At 35.5% G+C, this 24869-nt stretch overlaps 2 protein-coding genes across 2 annotated transcripts; one reads left to right on the forward strand and one right to left on the reverse strand.

Annotated features, from left to right (window-relative positions):
* The first annotated feature begins 1465 nt into the window (after positions 1-1465).
* LOC129887020 (T-complex protein 1 subunit theta) lies at positions 1466-15597 on the forward strand. The gene is made up of 13 exons (XM_055961956.1): positions 1466-1781; positions 2642-2904; positions 2993-3139; positions 3220-3381; positions 5042-5119; positions 5602-5735; positions 7048-7120; positions 7206-7283; positions 7370-7492; positions 7732-7826; positions 7913-8122; positions 14825-14882; positions 15202-15597. Exons 1-13 carry the CDS (start codon positions 1646-1648, stop codon positions 15268-15270), a joined length of 1626 nt encoding a protein of 541 aa, XP_055817931.1. The 5' UTR covers positions 1466-1645; the 3' UTR covers positions 15271-15597.
* Positions 15598-16764: 1167 nt separating this feature from the next.
* On the reverse strand, positions 16765-20846 carry LOC129887021 (pheophytinase, chloroplastic). The gene is made up of 6 exons (XM_055961957.1): positions 20700-20846; positions 19248-19995; positions 18261-18487; positions 17766-17957; positions 17510-17666; positions 16765-17166 (listed from the first exon to the last, which is right to left on the reverse strand). Exons 2-6 carry the CDS (start codon positions 19965-19967, stop codon positions 16927-16929), a joined length of 1536 nt encoding a protein of 511 aa, XP_055817932.1. The 5' UTR covers positions 19968-19995; positions 20700-20846; the 3' UTR covers positions 16765-16926.
* Between the last annotated feature and the right edge of the window lie 4023 nt (positions 20847-24869).

The following is a 24869-nucleotide window of genomic DNA, read 5'->3' on the forward strand; positions in this document are numbered from 1 at the left end:
TGCATTTGTAAAACACTCAATATATAAAAATTCATGTGATTATATGTCGAGTCTATGAACTCCTTTTAACTACATAAGATTTGTTCTAAAGCTACTCAATAATTAATTATGGGTGTAGACACGAGCTAACTAATCATGCTTACTATAAAGGTAATACCTTGACCAGTCACAATGAATAATTTCATAAGTGAATTTTGAGAGAATAAAATGCAAAATAAAGCTTATTCTTATCTTTCCAGGGTTAGCGATGTAGTTACAAATAGACACCCCACACACAAAAAAAATCAAAGCTGAATTGTAAATAAAAAATAAAAACTCAACAAACAATAATACATATTTAAGTTCATTAAATGAGTCGTTTAAGAGTAACTCATCCATTTTCTCTTTAGAAATACTACTTATCCTTGTTTTACCATCTTTTGTGTTTTGGTTAATGTCATATAATCATCACCAGATAACTCCAATGCACAATAACCTTAGTCACTAATCATTTTTATCGCTCAATTATCATCATTAATCACCTTCACACCCAGCTAGCCACCTTGATCGCACAATTACCAACATCTACCACCATCAACCACCCATTGACAAACATAACACTAACCACACCAACTGCAATCACCATAACCAACAACCTTAACTAGCTACCAAAATCAAACATTGTCAACAAAAACTCCATCGTCAGTTATCAATATAAGTAGTGATGGATTTAGGATCAACAAATATAATGAATTTAAGTTTTTGATTCTACCACATATTATATGATTTACTTGTTTTAAGTATATATAGTGACTTTTCAATATAAGTAGAAATTCATGACAAACATATTCAACTTAAATAAATATAATGCATACGCTAAATATGCCTCCCAGACCACAAGCTACCTTGCCCGCCATCGCCTTTGACCATCACATACGACATAACCTCCATCATCAATTAAAATTACTATTGATCATTACCTCATAAATATCATCATCAACAATATACTAACTGCCATCTTCTTTATATTTTAGAGCATATTTCATCAAAAAAATTATTTTTTCACATCATATAAAATATGATTTTCTCTAATATTTTTTGAAAACTTCAGGATAACCCGTGGTCGCTACAATCTGTGCCGCAATTTTTGTCATTCGGATGAGTACTCTGTGGTAAGCACTGAATAAGCCTCCACGATGTAATAGCATGCAAACCACACATGCAACTATTTTCTCTAAACTTTGTTGATACCGATTTCTTTAATTTTTTAAATTAATATATATGTGTATTGAGAAGATAAAAAATCTTAATCTTCAAGCTTCAAATAAAAAATAAATTTTAATAATCAAATATATTTAGATTCAATTTTTTAATCTAAAACTAAAATAGTTCCTACTCTCATTTCTCGTTACTTCAACTTCTGTCATTAATTAATTAAAAGCACTCCAATTTTTTTGTCGACCATTAAAATATATATTTCACGGCTCACACTAGAAGAATGTGTACTAGGGCTTATATTTCGGTTTCCCTCTTCTTCTTTTCACTGTAGCTAGTGTCTCTTTGTCTCTCACAGAAACCCCTCACAGCAGTTGCTAGGGTTTAAGGAAGAGTCGAGAATCTTTGAGTAGACACAGTAGTTGTTGTTCGCCTCACGAGATCAACAAAAATGCAGCCTTATGGAATACAATCAATGCTTAAAGAAGGGCACAAGCATCTTTCAGGTCTCGATGAAGCTGTGCTCAAAAACATCGATGCCTGTAAACAGCTCTCCGCTATTACTCGAACTTCTCTTGGACCGAATGGTACTTCCTGTTTCCTATTTTATTTCTCCAAGATCTTCTTTTTGATCTAGGTTTTCGTTTCTGTATTGCTACCGATGATTTGTATGTATATTGTTTTTCTGATAACCAATGTGTGTGTGTGTGTATATATATATATATATATATATATATATATATATATATATTTGGATCAGTAGATGCTGACCACTCTATTCTTCAATGGGTATCATTGCCTTGTCAAAATGCTAAGAAAGTGACAGTTCGGGTAGATAATGCTAATGGAAAGTTTATGTGCTATACTTGATGAATAATATGACCAGCATTTCATTAAGAATTTCCACAATCACAAGAAAGAATAACAATTATAGCAATCTATTTACTGAGAAAATTATACAGTGAGTATGGGTATCATCTTAAAAGTAAAAGTCTGTATCTTGTCATCCTCTATATTGAATCTCAAAAGCTGAACAATTTCTCTGACTTATATGATGTGTAGAGAGTGTGAACCTTTTTTAGTGATTGTTATATTGTTAATCTGATGAATAACCATTGGCAGGGTTCAAGTTTCTTTTCATTTAATTCTTTCGTCTGTGATGTTTTCACATTTCACTTTAATGATTATTAGCTGCAGAGGGTTAGAATTGGGAAAAAATATAAGGGATAAATAAAGTAGATGTTCATCAAGGGAGCTTAACAAATGTAACAGTACAAAAATTAAGTTAGAGATTGCGTAAATAAGTTTCGATCTCAAAAGGAGTGTGCTTGCATTTATCAGAAATACAGGGTGGTCCATGCATGCTCCTCCCTGCTCTCTTTTTTATGAGTTTTTTTTTAATCTTATTGTCATTCTTTAGTAACTTCGATTCTATTCATTTGGTCAGGCATGAATAAGATGGTTATCAATCATCTGGACAAGCTTTTTGTCACAAATGATGCTGCCACTATTGTGAATGAGCTTGAAGTCCAGCACCCTGCTGCAAAGATATTGGTTTTGGCCGGAAAGGCACAGGAAGAGGAGATTGGTGATGGAGCTAATTTGACTGTTTCATTTGCGGGGGAGCTCCTCCAAAATGCTGAGGAGCTCATCAGGATGGGGTTGCACCCTAGTGAAATTATCATCGGATACAATAAGGCGATAAATAAGGTATGTTATATCTTTAACACTAATCATGCTTACCACTATGTTGGTAAGTTATCTCAGATTGACTTGCTAATAAATTCCCTCCCTGCAGGCAATTGAATTATTGGATGAGCTAGTTGAGGAAGGTTCCGAAAATATGAATGTCAAAGACAAGAATGAAGTTATTTCACGGATGAAATCTGCAGTTGCTAGCAAACAATTTGGACTAGAGGATGTCCTGTGTCCTCTTGTTGCTGAGGTGCATGACCTGCTCTTTTGCAGCATTCTTTGTGGTTTTTAGCTTCCACGCTTTCTAATTTGACTTTTGGTGTTGTGTAGGCTTGCATTCAAGTGTGCCCTAATAACCCAGCAAACTTCAATGTGGATAATGTACGCGTCGCAAAGCTCTTGGGTGGGGGTTTGAATAATTCCACCATAGTTAGAGGTATGGTGTTGAAAAGTGATGCCGTTGGGAGCATAAAGAGGATAGAGAAGGCAAAGGTGAGTTATTACAAACACATTCAAGAAGTTCTTTTTCTTGTAGACAGTTACAATCTGTCTATTTTGGTATTTACAATTTCCCTTTCTTATTCAGGTTTAGTTGTTGTTATCCTGTCTGGTTATAGTTCAGAAATTCAGATTTTCACCTTCACTTTGCCTTCTATGCTATTTCCACCCGTTTGCAAGATCTATTTTAGTGTTCTCTTACAAGGGCTGTTATGGATATCTTTTCCTCATATTTCATTTCTAGGAGGATATAACTGCTATATGGTAGCTATATGATGATTTGGTTATTTACTTTATGAAAATAGTTTCTTCTGCATACTTCAATTTAAAATAATTTCTTCAGCAGGATGCAATAATTGTTATTCATAAACCATTCAGTTATATGAAGATGCAGTTTTCATTTTCTAGGACGTTCCATTATGTTTGGTGGGCTTCTATTGATTATGTTTGAACTTTTGGTTTTAATTTTAATTCTAGTTGAATTGGGCTAGTTCATGTGTAAGAAGGATTACTGGGACAAGGGTTAGTTGCGGAGCCTCTGGATAATAGTAATAACCTGATATTATGGTTTATAATATATGACATTTACTTTTGTTATTGCGGCATAGACTGGAATGCTAATTGTGCAGACTGATAAGAAATCTACAGTCTAAGTCCCACAGTAAGAAGATCAGTTGTTTCAATGGTCTTTCTGCACAAGTTTTGACTTCAGATTTTATTGTTATTCTGAATGGCTTGCTGGAAGATTTGAGTTTCAATAATTAACAGTTCACTAGTTTGCATTGATACCCGGGTGCCTGTATTCCTACACAGACTGTATTTCTCATCACTACCTAAGATGAGCTTCCTCCCCAAACAGCCCCCCCACTTATTTCCCTGGTCAAGGTTTTTTCTCACTTTTCCAGGATAAGTGCTTTCCTAGCTGCCTGTACCTTCTGTTTTCCTTCCTTCACATCATGAAGAACCAAAACTAGACCCCTGTCCCTGCTTCTCCCACTGATCCCTCTTTCTGCAAGCCAATTTTCTTTGTCCCTCATTTTTTTTCTACATCCTTTTCAAGAATCCATTAGTCTTCATATCGAGTTTCTGAAATACACCAAAGAAATATGTTGAAACTCATGATACTAGTTTTTCACATAACTAAGAGACTATAGTAGTTGAAAGTTCTAGGATAAGGGATCTGTGTTGCAATGATGGAACTGAAATTACTTAACTTAGTGAGGGCTTCTTTGTTTTTCCTCACCTCCCACCTAAATTTACACATTTTAGCGAGACACAGATGAGACAAAGCTACTGGGTAGGAGGCATAATCCAGAAGTTACTATTTAGAGCAACTATTTTCCATAAAGCCCATGCAATCATCCATATGGGCTGGTATTGCATACTTCTAAAACACAGTGAATATGTGCTCTTTCAAACCTCTATGTTTGGTATTTGCTTGCATTGTATGCATGGAAAATCTTATCTTGTTCTCGTGTGATGAGCTTTGGCTATTATTGGTTAAGTTGGAACTGTTAGGTCTTCTCTCAGGTTTGGTCTCTAAGTCTTAATAGTAGCGTCTGTCTACATTAGCTTACTCACAGTTGAACTATCATCCTCTTCGTTAAGCTTTCTCTTGATTTTAAGCTTAAAGGACCTATCTACTTCAATGCAGGTCGCTGTTTTTGTTCAAGGTGTTGACACATCTGCAACTGAAACAAAAGGAACAGTTCTTATTCATAGTGCTGAGCAGGTAACCCATTGGAAGTTTGGAACTATAGTGCTTTTACTTTAAGAAGTGACAACCTCATTGTTATAGAAAGTCTATGCACAAGTATTTTGTTGTTTCTGGATCGAGTTTAGATATGTTAATTGACTAACAGTGGTTAACAGGAAAAATGATAGATGATGCATTTATCTGCTTATGACAGGAAATGCTAATTTTGATTTCAATCTGATATTTGTGTGGCCTCTGTCAGAATAAATTTCCTATTATATGAATTGTAGTATTAAGCTTTGAAGTCTAGGATTAGCACCACCCTGAACTATTTTACTAAGTAATTTGCAAATTATTAGGTACTATGACTTTATTCACACCTCATGTTTTCTTACACGGTTGATATTAAAACATAAAAGTCATTTAAAGTCTGAAGAAGTTCATTTCAATTTTGTTTACCTATTTATCTTTCAACTTTTTCAGTGTGTCAGTGATCTCTTTGTCTCTTGCATTTGCAGCTTGAAAACTATGCAAAGACTGAAGAAGCTAAGGTGGAGGAACTTATTAAATCAGTCGCTGACTCAGGTGCCAAGGTCATTGTCAGTGGAGCAGCGGTGGGAGAGATGGCTCTACATTTCTGTGAGCGTTACAAGTAAGATGAATATTTCGTTTTACATTTGATATTTTATTGATTTGGGACTTCTTTTATACCTCCTCCCAAATATTTCCGGGCAGTTGTTGCATGTTTTCTGAATGAGCAGAGAAAAGAAGCTAATTTGGGGGGGGGGGGGTCATTATGTGTCATTTGTCTGCACACGTACGTACAGAGATCCTGTTAATTATATCAGAGGATTGAGCTTTTAATAATCTGAAATTTTATTTAAAATGCACCTTCAAACTGTGTTTACAGATAAAGTCAAAAGCGTTTATTGTTCTGAACAAATCTGTGCAATTATGATGACTGGTATACATTATATCTTAGATTTGCCACAATATAATTCTTTTGCTTCCCAGTAGGGAGTGTGATATTATCAAATCCTTCTCGTCTTGCTTGAAATGGTCCATAGTTGGCATTGCAGATCCCCCTAACCTGGTTTTTTCCACCTCTTTATTCAACTATGTAACCAACAACTAATCACTTTCACATAGAGCATCATACAGTGCTTTATGGCTGCATCCTTTGGCTTTGACTAATGTAGTTCATTGGAGAAAAGAAAGGGAATTTAGGGGTTTTACCTTTTTCATCAGAAAAAAAGAAAGGAACTTCAGGGAATATTACATTAAGGAGCAACTCAGAAGGTTTCGGTTTGTGTTTTTATTGTCTGTTTGTACTGCTCATTTTGTTGCTAATTCCTATGCTTCACAAATATTCTTTTTTTTGGCAGATTCAATGCTTCATATTTATCTAGTTGGATTTGTGCTATATTTAGTTGAAGCTTGTCGAAATAGAAAAAGAAAACTTTTGAACTGAGTATAGTAATTGTGTTGTGTTGTATTGCCTACAATGCTGTCGTGATATAAGTCAATGTACAAGTTTTATGGTAAAACTGTTGAGGAAAAATTGTCAGTGTTCATTTCGGTGCATTTGCCACTTGCATTGAAGATACACTGATAAGAGGTAGTGCCATGGCCCATGAAAGGGCAAACTAAAATTATTTCCTTTATGGATAGAGGAAATTCACTTGTTTGGGCAATTGGAAAGAGATGTTTAATACTATTTCCCCTTTTGACATATGGTAGATGTCTGTACCCCCACAAACAAAAATCCATTTCCTTCTAACGAAAAAAATCTTTTTACATCACAGGTAGTCTCTGCTTACACAAACTAGAGCGATCAAGCTTTTAAGTGACCTTTTATGAAAATATATTTTAGTTTCTGCTTCTTAGACTTGTTAATGTGTTTACATATACACTGGTATTGTTTGGAACTGCTCCATACTGATCTCATTTTTGTGTTTTTGCAGACTCATGGTATTGAAAATCAGCTCCAAGTTCGAACTCCGCCGTTTTTGCCGTACTACTGGGGCTGTTGCGCTTGTAAGCATACTGATGTTGTTTGATAAAATATGTTAAAAGATAATACTTAAATTTCTTATAGCATTCTTCTTTGATTATAAAACAGTTAAAGCTTAGCCAGCCAAATCCAGATGACCTTGGCCATGTTGATTCTGTTTCAGTGGAGGAAATTGGTGGTGTTAGGGTAATATTCTTAGATTTTATTTATATACCGGCTCACTTAGTTTAGCTGGTATTAGCAGTATATTTGATTATTTTAATATGTAACAGGTTACAGTTGTGAGAAATGAAGACGGTGGGAATTCTGTCTCCACTGTTGTTCTGCGGGGAAGCACTGATAGTATTTTGGATGACCTTGAAAGAGCCGTTAATGATGGTGTAAATACCTACAAGGTAAAAAAGTAAAAACATAGTATTTATACCTTCTAGCTCTTTTCTTTCCAGATTTACACATGCGTAATAGTCTGTTGTGATTACTTGTCCCTTCGTAGTTTGGAAATAGAATTAGAGTTCAGAATTACATAATGAAATTTTTATTTATATATTGAGACATTGAGAGATGATGGATAGCTATGACTGTGTCTGCTTCTAATCTTGAAAATTTGACTTTGTTTGCTCTGTGTTTGTTCCAGGCAATGTGCAGGGACAGTCGGATCGTACCTGGAGCTGCTGCTACTGAAATTGAGCTGGCCAGAAAACTGAAAGAATTCTCTTTCAAAGAGATGGGGTATTGTTTCTGTTGCTTTTTCTAAATCGCTTGCTTCTTACTGCAGGTCAACTTTTCTGTTGTGTAACTCCAGTCGTTATTTTCAGGTTGGATCAATATGCAATAGCAAAGTTTGCTGAAAGTTTTGAAATGGTTCCTAAAACGCTAGCTGATAATGCTGGCCTCAATGCGATGGAGATCATATCATCCTTGTATGCTGAACATGCGTCTGGAAATGCCAAAGTGGGCCTTAACTTGGAGAAAGGTGCCTGTGAGGATATCTCTGGCTTGAGTATATGGGACCTCTATGTTACCAAGTAAGCTGCTCTTTTCATGGTGTCTGTTTTCTTCTTTCAGTAAGAAGTGGTGAAAGTGATCTAGATTTTCTCACTTGTGCTTGTTCAGTTCTATTGTTTTTCTTGAATAAATTTTTGCTAGTATGTCTATAGTTGATCCAGTAGACTGGAGTACCATTCAATTGATTCTTTTTTTACTGATGCAACCAGAGGGAGTGAATTTACTAGCTAACTGAACCTATCCTCATCTAGAATGGCATATTGTGAATGTTAACGTGTGTACACTCGTTCATTCTGTTATTAATAGGTAAGTTAAGTATATGGCTAGTTTCTAGAGACTCTTTTGTCACTTGTGAGCAATCCCTAGAGATTTCTGTGTGCAACCACTTTTTCTGATTACAGTTGTGAAAACCAAGGATGTTTTGACTTAAAGTAACGTTGATCATATTGGAATTTGGTTCGTCAGCAGATGGATCCTATAGTAGCAACAACAACAACAACATAGCTAGTGTACTCCCTCAAGTGGGGTCTGGGGAGGGAAGGAAACCTTACCTCTGCCTTTGTGGGGGGTAGAGAGGCTGTTTCCGATAAACTCTCGGCTCAAAAGAAAGGTATCCGATGCAGGAAAATAAAAAAGTAAAGGAGACGACAAAACAACAATGTACAAAACAAATTTAGCAACAAATATTAATACACACCGGAGAAAAAGAAATTACGGGACACCCATGTCATACTACTGGAAGTACAACAACACTCAACTACCTACTAACCTTCTACCTTAATCCTCAACTCCATACCTTCTTATCTAAGGTCATGTGCTTAATTTGTTAAAGTTGTGCCATGTCCTGTTTAATTACCTCCTCCAGTTCTTTTTCGTCCTAACTCTACCTTTCCTAACTCCTACAACAACCAACCTCTCACACCTCCTCGCTGGCGTATTCTCGCACCTCCGTTTCGCATGTCCAAACCATCTTAGTCTCACTTCCCTCATCTTGTCCGCCACAAAGGCCACTCCCACCTTGTCCAATATAATGTCATTCTTAATCAGATCTCTCCTAGTATGCCTACACATCAATCTGAGCCTCCTCTCCGGTACCTTCATCTTTTGAACGTGGGCATTCTTAACTGGCCAACACCCTGCCAAATAATATAGTGCTGGTCTCACCTCCACTTTGAAGAACTTAATGACACTGTTATCGCACAATTCCCCAGAGGCGAGCTCATCATTGTCAATTGCCCATCTCCTTGAAGGATCCTATAGTAGCACAACAATCAATTTCTCCCGAAGGCATCTGTCACCATATAATTGTAGGGAATGAGGTTCTCTACTCAGTTCCAAGGGAAGCTTGGATTTCTTACATATGCATAGTTGGTTATTTCGATTGTTGGATGGAGTGGACAGACAGTCGCGTATTGGTTCATAAGAAAGTAATAGGTGGAAAATCTGCAGGTTAAAGGGGATGCATTTTTTCTTAGAAAGCAGAAGCTGATCAAGTGTTGAGAGGGACAGCAATGAATGGAAAATTCTTCCTACTACTTGACAGATGGTCTTTTATCATTGGATGCATCTTACTGGGAATGGATTTCATTTGGGCTTATGAAATAGAGGATGGGTGTGTCCATATTCAGTGGGTTGTCAAAGGATCATGAAAGAGATTTTCTCAAGATTTGTTGGGTTCTCTAGTGGAATGAGAACCGAATACGACTTTGGCTTGAAGTGTGGTATGGTCACACTACTCTGAAGGATGAATTGCCTCATTTGTTCTCCATTGACAGGTAAAGAGGTTACTATGTTGGAGTTCCTTGCAAGGGTGAAGGCTAGGTTTTCTACAAACATAATTTTTATACAAACAGAATTTTTAACATTAATAATGCATTATTTAAAGCAGTTAACAATAATAATACAGTATTTTGAAACTTTTTAAAAATAGAATAAATGTAGGCGCGAGTAACGTTCTATATGAAAGGAATTTTCACAGTCAAAGCTTGACAGTTGATGCTGTACACACAGATTTCTCTTTCCTTATATTCTCCCTCAGTATCTGTGGGCCCAAAGAATGGCCATTCCCTGACTGTCTTTCTCTTTCCTTGGCTTCTCGCTCCTCTGTGCACCAATGTGCTCTTTTTATCCTCCCACTGAGAAAATGGTGAAAAGGCATTTTGAATTTGTTCAAAAAGATGGGTGGTTTATTTGCTGATCTACTTTTGTATTTTGAATGTTGATTTCCAGTTCTAAGGACAGAAGTAAAAAGCATATTTTTTTCCTGTGTAAAATCCTTTTCTATTCCATCAAAAAAAGCCTAAAGAAAGAACTCTCTTTTTCCATCAAAATCTTTTTCTATTTTAATTGTTTATTTCTCTCTCCTTACGAGGCTATTTCTTAAATGAAAAAGTTCCTTTTCTATTCCATCAAACTCTCTCTTATTTCTCTCTCCTAGCAACCCATACAGGCTAGTGGAGCAACATCGCACGCCTAGCGTCCTCTTTGTCCTACAAAAAGACCAACTTTGCAATAATCCTCTGAACTTGCTTGACATCACGAATTGAAGACAAATCAACACAAAATTTCCCACCAAAAGCAAGACACTATCCAACGTTTTTTTTTTTGAAGATGGTAAAAGTTAATCTATTATGACTACCTCTAAATATTGTCCCCCTTTCAAAAGTGTTACGACTTGCAACTTTGACCCTTGTTGCTTTTCTTACAAGTAGTCTAAGGCTCTAAAACATCAAAAATATTTTCTGTTTGAACTAATATTTCCTGTTTACACGAAAAATAGCAAAGAGCTAAGCTATTCATCTTGAACTTCTGTAAGTCATTCTGCTAGTCTTCAAAATATCTCTGATTTCTTTCTCTCCACGCTGGCCACCAAGTACCTGCTGGTACAATCTTACCTCTCTCCTCCTTTCTTGTTGCATTGCCATCACTGCTCCAACAATTTAGAACTCCTTTTACGTTCCTTGACTTCACCCACCTAATCTTCCTCAAGCTAATGAACATCTTTCAGAGCTGGTCTACCCACTTACAGTGCTAAAAAAGATGGTTGATTGTCTTAGCTTGTTTCCCCACCCAAGAAGCACCTGGAACAAAGATGAAAACTCCTTTTGTTCAGATTCTCATGTGTCAAACACTGCTGCCTTTGCCAAAAGCCAGGTGAAGCAATTCACTTTATAAGACACTTTTGTTCTCCATACCATCTTCCATATCTGGGTAGCAGTGTTTGACACATGAGAAAGGGACAATATGGTTAGGCAGAACTTCTTTTTCACTTGTATGCTGAATTGACAGTAAATACCCTTACTTTCGTTCTGCCTAATCATATTGTCCCTTTCCCAGATAAGCTATTGAAAGTTGATACTGGGTAGAAATCTACTATTCTTTCCAATTCCCAATCATTCAGGTGTCTTTTGAGATTTAGATTCCAACCTTGCTGAGTCAACATCTCATCAACTGTGGCTGCTTCTTGTTGGCATAAGTTATGTGTATCTCTATCTGGGTATAGCTGCTTCAGAGGTGAGTGTCCAATCCAAATCATTCCAAGTGATACCTTCAGCCCATTGCCAAATTTGAACCTAGTTGTAGCTTGCATGAATGGCCAGATGTGTCCAATCCAATACCAATTTCGTTGTCCAGTTATCCTCTGTCCCATACTTAACACTGATGACTTCCTTCCATGGTAGATTGTCACTTGAGGCAAGTTTCCAGAGCTGCTTCATCATTAGGCTTTGATTGTGTAGCTTCATGTCTCTTATCCCCCCCGATTTTGACCCACTGTCCCTCCCATTTGACTAGATGAACTTCCTCGTCTTCAGTACCTTGCGCACATTAATTGGAGCTGGAAGTATGGACATCATTTAAGAGGGTAGAGCATCTAGAACATGGTTTACCAGAGTCAGTTCGTCCGCTCTTTCTAGGACTCCATTTCAGATCTCTTTTGATTTACTTTTTGCTCCCAATGGCATACCCTGATATGTTGTTGGGAACTCCCACTTTGTCCCGTAACTTCTCTGCCTAGCTTTCCACCTTTGTTACTTTATTGATGGGATAGATGAAGCTCTTACCCCAATTAACATGCAAGCGTGAAACAACTTCAAATATGATGAAAATAACCCTCAAAATAAGTATGTGATCTTCCACTGCTTCGCAAAAAACTAGCGTGTCATCTACATATTGTAGCTGAGTTATGTCCAAGTTATTTCATCCCCAACCTGGAATCCTCTGGTCCATCCATTTATCTTAGCTGTGTGCAACATGTTGCTCATACCTTCCATTGCTAAAATAAACAAAAATGGAGATAGAGGGTCACCCTTCCTCACCCTCCTTTTAGAAGGAAAACCATTTGGAGTTCTATTGATCAGAACAAAGAATCTTACTGTACTAATACAATGTTTGATCCACTTGATCTATCTAGTTCCAAAGCCCATTTTCTCCAACATATGAATTAGAAAGTTCCATTTCAGATGATCATATGCTTTCTAAAAATCCAATTTGCATAGAATTCTTGGCTGTTTACTTCTTTGTCTGGGCTTGAACATTCATGATTGCATCATAATTTGTTTCCCTTTGATAAAAGTCATCTGTTGTCTGTCCACCTGTCTATGACCTTCAATTTCTCAGCCAGTAAATTAGCAAAGATCTTGTAACCCCCTGCCCGCCTAAAATAAAACTAATGGGTCTGAAAATCATTCAGTTCCACTGCTCCCACCTTCAATTATTTGTGGACTTTAAGCTCCCCCATGGAAATTTTGCACAGCTGCTACTAGATCTACACAAATGATTATCCAGCTTTGATTAAAGAATGCCATAGAAAATCCATCTGGGCCACGAGCTTTGTCACTTTCACATGCTTTAATGCTCTCCAATATCTCCTGTGGGGGATTTGGAACGAGTTGTCTACTCCCTCATTCCTGGGATAGTTTTCTCATATCTAGTCCTAATAGGACACAATTTCTTTATTCACCTCTTCTGAATCTGTAAGAGCTTCTCCTATATCTTTCAACTTGCCAATGCTGTTAATTCTCTTATGAGCATTTGCTGGGAAATACTTGTGTTTCTGTCGCGTTGTTTGAGCCAAATTGCCCTGGATCTCTGTCTCCAAGTAATCTCTTCATGTTTAGCGATATCTTCAAATTCCATAGTAAGAGCAAGCCTAGGAATCTAATTCTTCTTCCTCCAAAGTTATATGTTCCTGGATTTTTTCCAAATCAGCTAATTGTGCAAGGACAATTTTTTTCGGAATGTCCAAGTTTCCTTGGGCTGTTTTACTCCATTCCTTCAGCTTCACCTTTAGGGCTTCAGTTTAGCCACTAAGATGTTGTCAGGTCACTATAATTGAAGGATTCCCGCCATAACTTCACTCTCTCAAATGTTTGTAGCCACCAATTCTCAAACTTGAAATAGGACTTGGTTGTTTCCCACTCCCCACATTGTTGGGATCAATGGAGAATGATTGCAGAGGTTACCCTGTGCAGAATGGATTGCCTGATGTTTCTGAAACTAGCATCCCAGTCTTCTGAAATGAGAATCTGTCCAACCTTGCAGCTATCCAGCAATGTAAGAGTAATTCTATGTCTTCTCCTGAACATTTGCACACGAAGCACCAGCTGAAACATGTAATCTTCCTTTCTCAAAATTTTCAGCCGTCAAGACCAAAGCACACCTTTTAGATATAATCATCTTGAAGTTTTTTTTAAACTTGGTAACTTGGTATTATATCACAAAACAGTACATGGGTTGTACTGAAACCTTATATATACAAGTGGCCCAATTGTTACTGCTCTATGTCTAAATTGAGTCTAAAACATCAATTATAGAGAGTATCATTTGAGTGTAACTGATTACACCCGAAACATAATAGCAAAATGCAGTTAAGCTTCACTTTCTGCACACTATTCTCTATGCTCTCAAAACACGTAGTGTTCCTCTCTTTCCATATTGAAGATGTTTCTTTGATATTGGTTTTATCAGATGCCATCAACTATGAAAACTGTAAGAAGTGTGCTAGTGAACTCCAAATGAACAAAAAGGACAAAATGGACGTACGGAGCTTTTAGATAGGACACAAGGATAAGCCCTTTTTTCCCCTCTTGATAAGACATGCTTAGTATATTCGGGTATCAAGTTTTTTAGTGTAACAAGTTATTTAATTATATTCTATATTATTCTTGTTAAATTCTGTTAATTTTTTTGTCTGGTACCACTGATTTGGATCCTTCGGTAAAACAAAACAATTAAGAAAACAAAAACTTTCTTTTAAATAACGAAGAAACAAGACATTAATTGCATTGACAAGCTAGTCTTTATGTGCCCTATGACTTTTCAGCATGCTGCAGGGTCTCTTCATTTTGTGTCTTACATAGACTTAGGAGTACCCAGATCATTGTTTTAGTTTCAATAGGCAATTCCGTAGTTGGTGGAGGCAACCAGGCCATATGGAAGATGTGCAAAACATGGCATGTTTAAGACCACAAAATTAAAGGGCATATTCATGCATTCTACACATCTTTAATTTAAGACCATATGATTCAAAAGTTCTTTTCTCTCTTGAACTCCGTGAAACTTTGTGCCAAGTCAAAACCTGACAAACAAATTGAAACAAATGCAGTTTTGTTTAATGAATAATGATTATGTATTTTGTATCCTGAGTAAGTATCTTTTTGTGGATTTGTTAGCTATTTATGCTCATCATTGTTCCCTAATGCATCTTTGGCCCTTTTGAGCAGATTTTTTGCTCTAAAATATGCAGCTGATGCTGTCTGCACAGTGCTTCGGGTAGACCAGGTAATAAGTTACTCTAGATTTGCTATTCAGTTCATGTTTCATTCCTGAGAAGTGCAGAATTTTCTACCACCTTGTGAAAATGTTAACTCTCTTGATAGAGATGCATGGAAGAAAGACTAAATAATAGTTAGATTAAAGTTCGATTGTTGATGATAGGAAAGGGATAAGGCAGGCCTATTTGAAGCTGATCTATGCTCATATTTGACTACTTGTGCTCTTTTGTTTGCTAATGTAGTTTTTATTCAGTTCTGTTTTCAATTTTGAGTAGGCTTCTTACCTTCTCTAGTTTTTCTTTTTAAACGTCTATTTTTTGCTGCAGATTATAATGTCAAAACCAGCCGGGGGTCCAAGCAGGAGAGATCAACCGGCAGGGATGGACGAGGATTAATCTTTATTCTCCATCTTTCTCACATTTCTTTCTGCTGATGTTTTCTTTTGCGTGTTTTTGTGGATCCTCCTTTCTCCTATAATTTTTCATTTTGGAGTTTTGTACTTGTTGAATGGCAGAGGTTTGGCTCAAGAATTTTTGTTGATCTTGACAGTATAAGTCTCTATTTTGTACTTTGATTTGCTAGGTAAATGCCAATCTAGTGGTAGTAGGCATAGTTTTGCTGGTCGATCTTGATTATTGGAAAACTAGCTAGCTGGTGTCATTTTGTTTACTAGTTAAGTTATTCTATGTGCTAATTTACGTGACACTCTATTTCGAACCATAGTATCAACTTTCCACAAGTTACAAAATTGCATTTAAAATGTTAGTTTGATGTTTTTTTTAATCAAATTGATGTAGCAGTTATTGTTTTCTGTTTTAAACTGTTAGTGATATGATATACAAATTAAATACATCTTCAACCCTAGTTTATATATACTGTATTTTGGAATGTTATTTCATTGTTGGATATGAATTGCTCTAACTTCTGATTAATGAAACTATTTGAATGTTAAAAGTCTGATGCGATACTTTCGTTATCAAGTTTAAAATTCACTCATTTAATATTTTCTTTTACCATTACCACCAAGTATACAATTATTTTAATATTTTTAACTTTATTTTCTATCTACAGAACAGTTTTGGGTCCCAAGATAATTACAGTTAGTGAAATTTTCTCGGTACTGCTTTAATTGGGATGTACTAACTGACTCTTAAGACGTGTATTATTTAACTAGCTCAAAATTGTGTGGTAACGAACTGAACTTTCAAATTCTTGGTAATTAGAAATAAGTTGTAATTGTTAGGTTGGATTAGAGTTAGCGTATTCATGTAGCATAGCTGAAAGAAGACAAGCTAGTGATCGAGGCATGTAACAATAACTTGGAGAATTAAGGTTTGACCTTCATTTATTACACGGTGTGAACTCATTTGCTCCTATTTTTGAGGGATAGTGACTAACTTGGCTTTTTCATGTGTGAGTTGGGTAGGATACTTGATTGATTAGTTGAGGTGCGTGCAAAATGACATGATAATATTGATATAAAATGTCAAGTTGATTTGATGTAGTAGATATAAAAAATTAAAGTAAGTAGCAACAATAATAATATACTTAGTGAGATTACAATTATAATTCGAACAAGATAGGGTGTAGGTAGATCTTATCTCTAAGACTGTTTTTAATAAACTCTCGGGCTTAGGAAAAAAGTTATCAAAATTCAAAAGCATGCTTGACAAATACAAGAGTAAAAGCTGTGGTGAAAATATTGTACTCCGAAGTAACAAATGTAAATGAATGAACAATATGATTAAAAAAATATGCTTGGAGAAGGATTAAGTTAATTTAATTGTTGTCATAGTAATTCTTATCTTGCCCGAACAACAAAGACTAGAAAAAATAATTATTTGATCATTTTAATGAATTTTAACAAACAAGTATTGAGAGTTTGTCAATGATCAAGGAATGAGATTTTTCTTAATATACTCCATTGTATGTTGGCCTAATTATAATTTAAATTGCTAAATTGTTATGTAACCCACGAACATTCAGCATTGCTGGAAATTGATCACACAACATGTGGATACAAAGAAATGAAAAAAAGAAGTTATGTGCAATTATGGAGAGTAAACTCCATCTTGGAATCTAGATTTTAGAAACATGCCAAGCCTCTCCCATTGAGAAGTCATTGATCCATAAAATTGCACTTTTACTGATTTTTTCATTCCCTGGCGATCAAATTCCAATTCTTTGACGTCGTCATATTCAACGCTTTCCGGATAATCTAGCAGAGGCAATGCAACTGAACTATCGGATTCAACGTTCCTGATCCATCCGCGCAGCAAAAAGTTCACAATCTGCACATGTAATATTCAGAGGCGAAACCAAAATCTAGAGTCAGTGTGTGTGGCCAAGAATGAGTTTAATCTTATATCATGTTTACAAATTTTTGCATATGTGTACGTGAACTTGACCAAGATTCTTCTCTGTTCTGCTAATGTTTCAAAGACTAACTACAAGGACAATCCAAAATAAAGATAGCAACTGATATGACGAGTAGTCGCAGAGTAACAAGGATACATAACAACTGCTATGGTTCTTATGAGAAATCACGTTGACAACCAAGATCGATGTCAAAAACAGATGTATCTGTAAACATCGATGTCAAAAACAGATGTATGGCTAAGTAAGACGGCCTACCTCTGGGACTTCATCATGAGGGCAGTGACCAGCTGGACTAATCTGATAATATGGAGCTTCAGGGAACTGTCGTTTCACTTGTAAACCCCAAATAGGCGTCACCCAGGGGTCTTCTTTCCCATATATGAGACAGACGGGTACATTGTTCATTCGACACCTAAATATAGCAAGGTGGAAGATTTCAGCTTTGCTACAGTATAAGAAAACACATGCAAGCCAAAAGGTACGGCTATGTAATACTACTTGCTTTACCTACCCAGTCAGTGCCTCTTTAAAATTTAGTTGTCCACGAGGAGCAAACATTATTGAGGCAAGGGCTGCAGCTGCTGCAGGGTGTTCTGTTACCTCAAGAATACTAGAGAAAACTTTATCCACTTTTGTGGTATGATCAGCATAAACTTGTTTAAGCACCTCTGTGATACTCTCAGGAGCACTGATTTTCTGCCATCTAGAGAAGCAGCGCATAGAGGGATAAGTTCAAGTACCAGCCAAAAACCAAAAACATGGAAACAAGCCATAATGTTCCTCTAATAATATGATGAAAGAAAATCAAATTATCCAAGAACGATGCATTTTTCAGCGTGAGTTGCAAAATGTAACAACACATCATTTGGCTTTGTTAAAAGATCGTGGTCTTAATACTAATCAACATAAACTGTATTACTGGCAAGAAGAAGATCCTCTTACTCGGCATATAAGTTTATAGGATCAGGAAACTACATAATCAAAAGAGTAAAGTCGTAGCACGTACACAAGTTCTGTGAGCTTTCTGATAGTGGAGGGTAGAGGAAAAGTCCCAGCCCATGGAAACAATCTAGATAATTTTGGAGATCTAACAGGATTAGGAAGAAATCCCCAAAAAGGTGTCGCATTCAGCAAGGTTACACCTTTCACCAATTGAGGGTAGCATGCTGCAAAGTATAGGGCAACATATCCACCAAGTGAATTTCCGACAATGTACACTGGTTCTTTAATAACCTGCATCACCAAAGGATACAAGTTTATAATTTATTACTTATAACCAATCAATAATTTGGAAACTTCTTGAGAAGCCCATTGTACCATAACAATTAACTGTTTAGTCAACTAATATGAAGCTTTCTTGAATATCCATTTGCATATAAACACAAAATGGTGAACGGATAGGAAAAAGAACATCAGAGAAACATCATGCATGATGATCACTATAAAGTATCTTCCAAAGAACAGAAAACAAATAGCACAGTGTCGTCCAGTAAAATTTACAAGCTTTGACTTGCATCATCATTGATTGAATTGATTCAAACCTAGTATAGTCAACTTGAACAAACACAACAAATAGTAAGTACAAGGCCTAGGCGGTGACCCAATGTACCAGTTTATAGGAATCAATGTATTATACCACAACCTAGAACCTAGAAAGACGATACAAACAAGACATGCCTATCTTGAGTCTAAGATCATATAAGCACTAAGTGGAGTTATAGCCATACCTAAGTCGAACAAAGAAAAAACAAACAAACAAGTAGTGCCAAGGAACAGTAGTCTGACATACTAGAGCAAATTGTCATTGAATGCACCTGTAATGTGCTCGTAAGTCTTCTACAAATATTTATAGTTTCATCTTCTAGCCTTCGTTACGAGCCAGAGTATTGAATGAACATGAATTTAAAAAGCTAGCAATACATCAATGACAATGCTTAATCTGCAGATCAACCACTTTGAGAATAAAACACAAGGACAAAGATAGAAACTGTACCTCTTCAATGAAATAGCGTACTTGGTCCCTCCATAAGTCAACCGAATAGACAAGTTCTTTTGCCCAAGGTTCTGTTTCATCTCCAAAACCCCAGAGAACATTGTTTCCATCACCTTCCGATTCATCTAATCTTTTAGACTGCGAAGTTGGATTCTCACAAGGTAATGACTTCCCTTGTCCAATAAAGTCTAATGCCCATATTCTGTAATCACGACCAAGATCCTTTAGCTGCTTTTCATAGTGAAAGGAACCAACACCAAAACCAGGAAGAAAAAGTATTGGCGCGGAGTTAACATTTTGACCTCCAGATTTCTCATAATGAACATTCAATTTTGGCTTCCATTCCCACAAGCAGCTATCGATAGCAGCAACAGAATCGCCTTTAGTTTCACTAGGTAAACTAGGAATCATAACCTTTGGTACTGCTTTACCTCTACTAGTCGCACCTTGGGTACCGACTTTCCCATCTACCACATCTGAGTTATAGCTTTCACTCAAGAGACTTGAGTCAACACTGTCAACCCTCTTTAGAGAAGTGATAGTGCAAAATCTCTGGTTCCTGTTTTTCGTTACACTATTCACATCTAAACCAGAACACAACCTTCTTTCTTTTAGTCTAGGAAACATTGCCTGATTTGAAATTAGGCATTTTCCAATCACATTCTGTCGAACATTTACAATACAGTAATAGGGTGTCGAATAGAACGAGCAAATTTCCATCCTGAAGTCAGGTTTCCTAAATGAATACCTGAAATCAAGAATGTATTGAAAACTAAGCATTTAGGTTGTTATTAAAGAATAATAAAATACAGGATAGTAATGCAATCAACTCAAGAAAAAGGACCATTTAATGTCACTAATTAACTTCTTCACATCTAATTATTACTTCATAGAGCTCAATTAGTCTGGTTATTAGGGTAAATCAACTAAAATCAATTTTTTTTACAACTGAAAAAATTCCACCTCTCTTTTTCTCGATTAAAGAAACAATTATAACTATAACATCACCCAAATTAAAGCTTGGATACACCCATCTGGGTAAAATGCAAAAATGAGGGAACAGATTCAGCAGAACCCAATAACTCTGGTTCAAACTCTATATTTGTGACAAAAAGATCCATTTGATATGTACAATTATTAATTTAGAACTAACTCAAAGGGGTAAAATCCCGAATCACAAACGCCTCTTAAAAGGACAGATCAGCCTTATCTAGAAAACCAAAAACCTGAGCAAATATTGCTTAATTTCTCTCCTTCTACTAATTCAGTCATGATATATTGACTGGAAATTTTTTCTTTATCTTACTTGGAAATTCTTCAACTCAAACACAAGCTATCATAGTAAACCAATATATTAATAACCAAAAAAGATCCTAGTGGTAATAACAAACTAGAAAGAAAACTTAAAAATCAACTTACTGAACTTAAGCAAGAATTGAAATATTATATTACCTTTAATCAGCTTTCTAAGTAATTATCAGCAAAATCTCCAAGACCCTAGGAGAAGATATGGGGTTTTTAGAGTTGCCTTTTCTCACGTTTTTTTTTATATTCATGTTGGTTATATATTTCTACAATACTCCAGAATCTAGACAAGACATTGCTTAAAAACATGGGATCTATTTAGAAACCAAGAAAATTATTTTAAATAAAATAAATGAGAATAGTTAACAGAATGGGAGATTTAATTTTGTAGTTTTTTTTAATAAATTTATTTTAATTTTACATTTAAATATATTTTTTATTTTTACATCTGAAAGATATGGAAATAAAATATTTTTCTATTTAATTTATAAATAGTCACGAGAAATCATTTGCACATATAACAATAGTAAGCAAAATATATATATATATAAAAAAAAAGTAAACACTGTTTCTCTGTTATTAAGTTTATGTGAGGAATTAAATGCTACTATATTAATTTGTACAAAATTAGATATTAATAATGCAAATTTTAGAAATGTATAAAATTTGTAGTTGAATGAAGGTGGGAAAGGAAGAAACGGAAAAGATGGAGTACACGTAACGAATTGGTGTACTCAATAGGGCCACCACGTGGCCGATTTTCAAAGTTGTTTGGAATTGATTTATAATTGTTAAATGAGGGTGTTTTTAAATATCTATGGTATCTCTAATTTTACTAATGCAATTTGTTACGAAATATAATTTTAATATAATTATATTAGTTGATATAAATTGTATTTCATTAATACACTTAAATTTTATATATCATCAATATAAGTATATTCGTTGATTACATATATACAATTACTCAACAAATATAAAAATACAATTCGTCTATCTTCTCTTTCTGCCTCCTCTCTCGCTCGCTTCTCTCTTTCCTCTCCGAATTTTGCTCACCTCTTTTCTTTCTTTTCCAATTTTGCTCGCCTCTTTCCTCCTTATAACATATAACTACGAATCATAATCAAGTAAATTATAACTAAAGAACCTACTTATATTTCTAATTTTAACTATTTTTAAAATTTCCTCCTTTTTTTTGGGTGCATTTAACGTTTTGATTACTCAAAGTTACGAGCAAAATCTTTGCCCTTGAATCGTGTGCTTTAAAAGAAGTATTCCTTCTGATCCTTTTTAGTTATCAAATTTTGACTTGGCATACTTATTAAGAAAATAATGATTGATATAATGAGTTTACCATTTTACGCCTATTACTTGATAGAGTCTTAAACATATTTATTCACTACATTTTCAAAGACACTAACTCAATATTAATAAATTAAGAGTATAATTAAAAAAATAAATTAACCTTCCTTAATTTGTCAAAAATGATAAATAAAATAAAAATTAAATTAGAAAAAATTTGACAAATAAATAAAAACGAAAGAGTATTTAATTGTGAAAAGAGGATATGTACAAAGTGTGGATAACTTCTTGTTTGAGTAAAGAACACGTTTTTTTTTTGAATAATACAAACCTTGAAAAGAAAAAGTCTTCATCAAAAGATGTTCAAAATATCAAAGGGCCTTCTTGGGATAATTATATATTGAATATACTCTCCCTCTGTTCATTTTCCCAATCTATTACAAAAAAATATGCACTTTTTCTAATCGTTTTTAACGTATGGAAAGAAAAATATATGTTTTTGATGTTTTACCATCAACATTAATTATTATTTTTATTATTTTTTAAGATCTAAGACTATATGTCAATTAATATAGTAATGAGTATTATGATAAGATATTTATATTTAATCATTATTTAAAAATATTCATATTTAATCTTTATTTCTCAAGAGGTATGTAAAATTCAAAGTGGACAAGTAAAAGTGAATGAAAGAAGTACTTTAAAATGAGAACTAATTTACCTTATGATAAATTGGGGATATTTCACAAATAACCATTATAATAAACTTAATTAGGCTCCTTAGCTATAGTTGCATATTTACATGTTGTAGTTATAGTTTAAGCTACCTCATTTGTATCATTCGCGGAGTTATATAATTTGCGAATACTGGAGCTATTTTTGTATAAACTCAAAATAACGAATTTATACAAATACAAACATCCACACTTTAAACAGTTATATAAATTATATTATACAAAATTATATTATACAAAAGTTATACAAATTATATTATACAAATTTTGATGTCACGACCCAATTCCTTAAGGCATGATGACACTTACTATAACCCACCAGTAGGTAAGTCAACCCATCAACCCGAAACTTCAAGTAATGAATTTGACGGCAGAAATTAAACAAGAGTGGCGAATTATAAAGATAGGCAGAAAGAATAAGCGGAAGTAAACAAAAACATGTTATAAACAACTAAAGATCCTTCCCAAAACCTGTAAGTCACAAGTACAGAGCTGCTACAAAATAAAAAAATGAGTACAAGTCCCAAAAGTGGACCAAAAATATATCCAACAACTGGCTAGTCTCAAAAGGTAAAAGACGAGCCATCCATACTGAAGGAGACAGGAATGATCCAAAAACGCCAAGTGTTCACCCTAGTCTCCAAAGCTGACTACAACAGGCTCGATCTATCCACGGCAGTAGTTGGTGCTTGGTCTTGCATAACGAAAGTAGATGCAGAGTGTAGTATGAGTACCAAGACAACAGGTACCCAGTAGGCATCAAGGCCGAATGAGCAGAAAAGGTAAAAACAATACGAAAAAGAGGAATAGCCTAAATAAGAGTCAACATAAGCATCAAAAAGGAAAAATAGTACTACCTATGAGAACTACAACTAACTATACACAACTGGGCCCCCATAAACCCAGCCGAGACACTCGTGCGTAAGTTAAATAAAAATTCGGACGAATCCACATAAGCCCGCCGACTACACAAAATAGCTACAACTATCAAGGTTAGGAACCAAGAATCTGCGATATCAGGAGCCAAAGTACTGTATCATTTCCAAACCCAGAATATTCAAGAGTCAATCGATCTAGGGAGGACTTAGGGATCGAGGTCGGGATTGGAACCCAGATACTCACCCGAATGTTCAAAGTGGCCAAGGCCAGGACTGGGTACCCGGATGCTTGCCATAATACATAAGTGCGGTCGAGATCGGGAATGGATACCTGGATGCTCATCGTTATACATCGATATGATCAAGGGAGAGACTGGGTACTTGGATGCTCGTCATACTAGTAAGCCGGTGGAGGTCGGGGCTGAGTACCCGGATGCTCCCCGATAATTCAGAATGAAGGCTGAAACTTGGTACCCGGATGCTCACAGATAATTTATCCCATGATGCCAAACTATCTACTTCCCAACTAGAATACAACAATACCAAAAATCTTTTTCCAAATGAGTCAATCGATATACCGCTAAAACTAGAACTAGAGCTAAAGTCAACGATCACGAAATCTAGTGTTTCCGACGCATCACGAAAGTCACGATTATATTGATTTATGGATGAGGATATTTTTAAAAGCAAGGGTAACGTCTAATTAAGGTCAAACTATCGAGCACTAGCCCGCAACACCATTCTACAAGGATCTAAGTCTATCGGAGCGGCGCCGAGGCATCTAAAACAAGTTTACATCCCATACTAAGGTCAACATACTCCACAGTATCAATAACATGCTCATTCAACTCTCCTTATTATACTAACAAATAACGACAAGATACACATACTTCTAAATATCTGAAAAAAATTGATAATAAGCCAAAAACATGATTTCTAACACCTAAAATATACTATCAAACTACCCAATCCAAATTCCAACTATTTCAACATGCTTTCACACATTCCAGCTCAATCTAAAGAAAGGTAAAACCGTAGCCTACCTGTAGGCTAAACACGCGAGCTTTAAATCTCTGTACTGGAGCTATTCCCTTTCGAATGGCCTCGTAACGCTGCCACGCTGTCAAAAATAGAACCAAAACATCGATACGGTCGTTTAGACATTAATTTCATGATTTTTTAGAGATGGACCAATTTCGGGGTCAAAAACGAGTATTGTGGGACCCGCATACGGAATTCTAAATTTGACCCCCAAAAATATATTCCAAACGTCACCCAGAGCTCACATATCAGATTTATAACATAATTCGGGGTGGAAAACTACGCGGGACGAGCATACAACCAAATCTCATAAATTCCGACTAAAGGACAAAAAAATGCAGCATCAAAATCAGCTAATTCTG

This window comes from Solanum dulcamara, chromosome 4, assembly GCF_947179165.1.
Source record: "Solanum dulcamara chromosome 4, daSolDulc1.2, whole genome shotgun sequence".
NCBI lineage: Eukaryota > Viridiplantae > Streptophyta > Magnoliopsida > Solanales > Solanaceae > Solanum > Solanum dulcamara.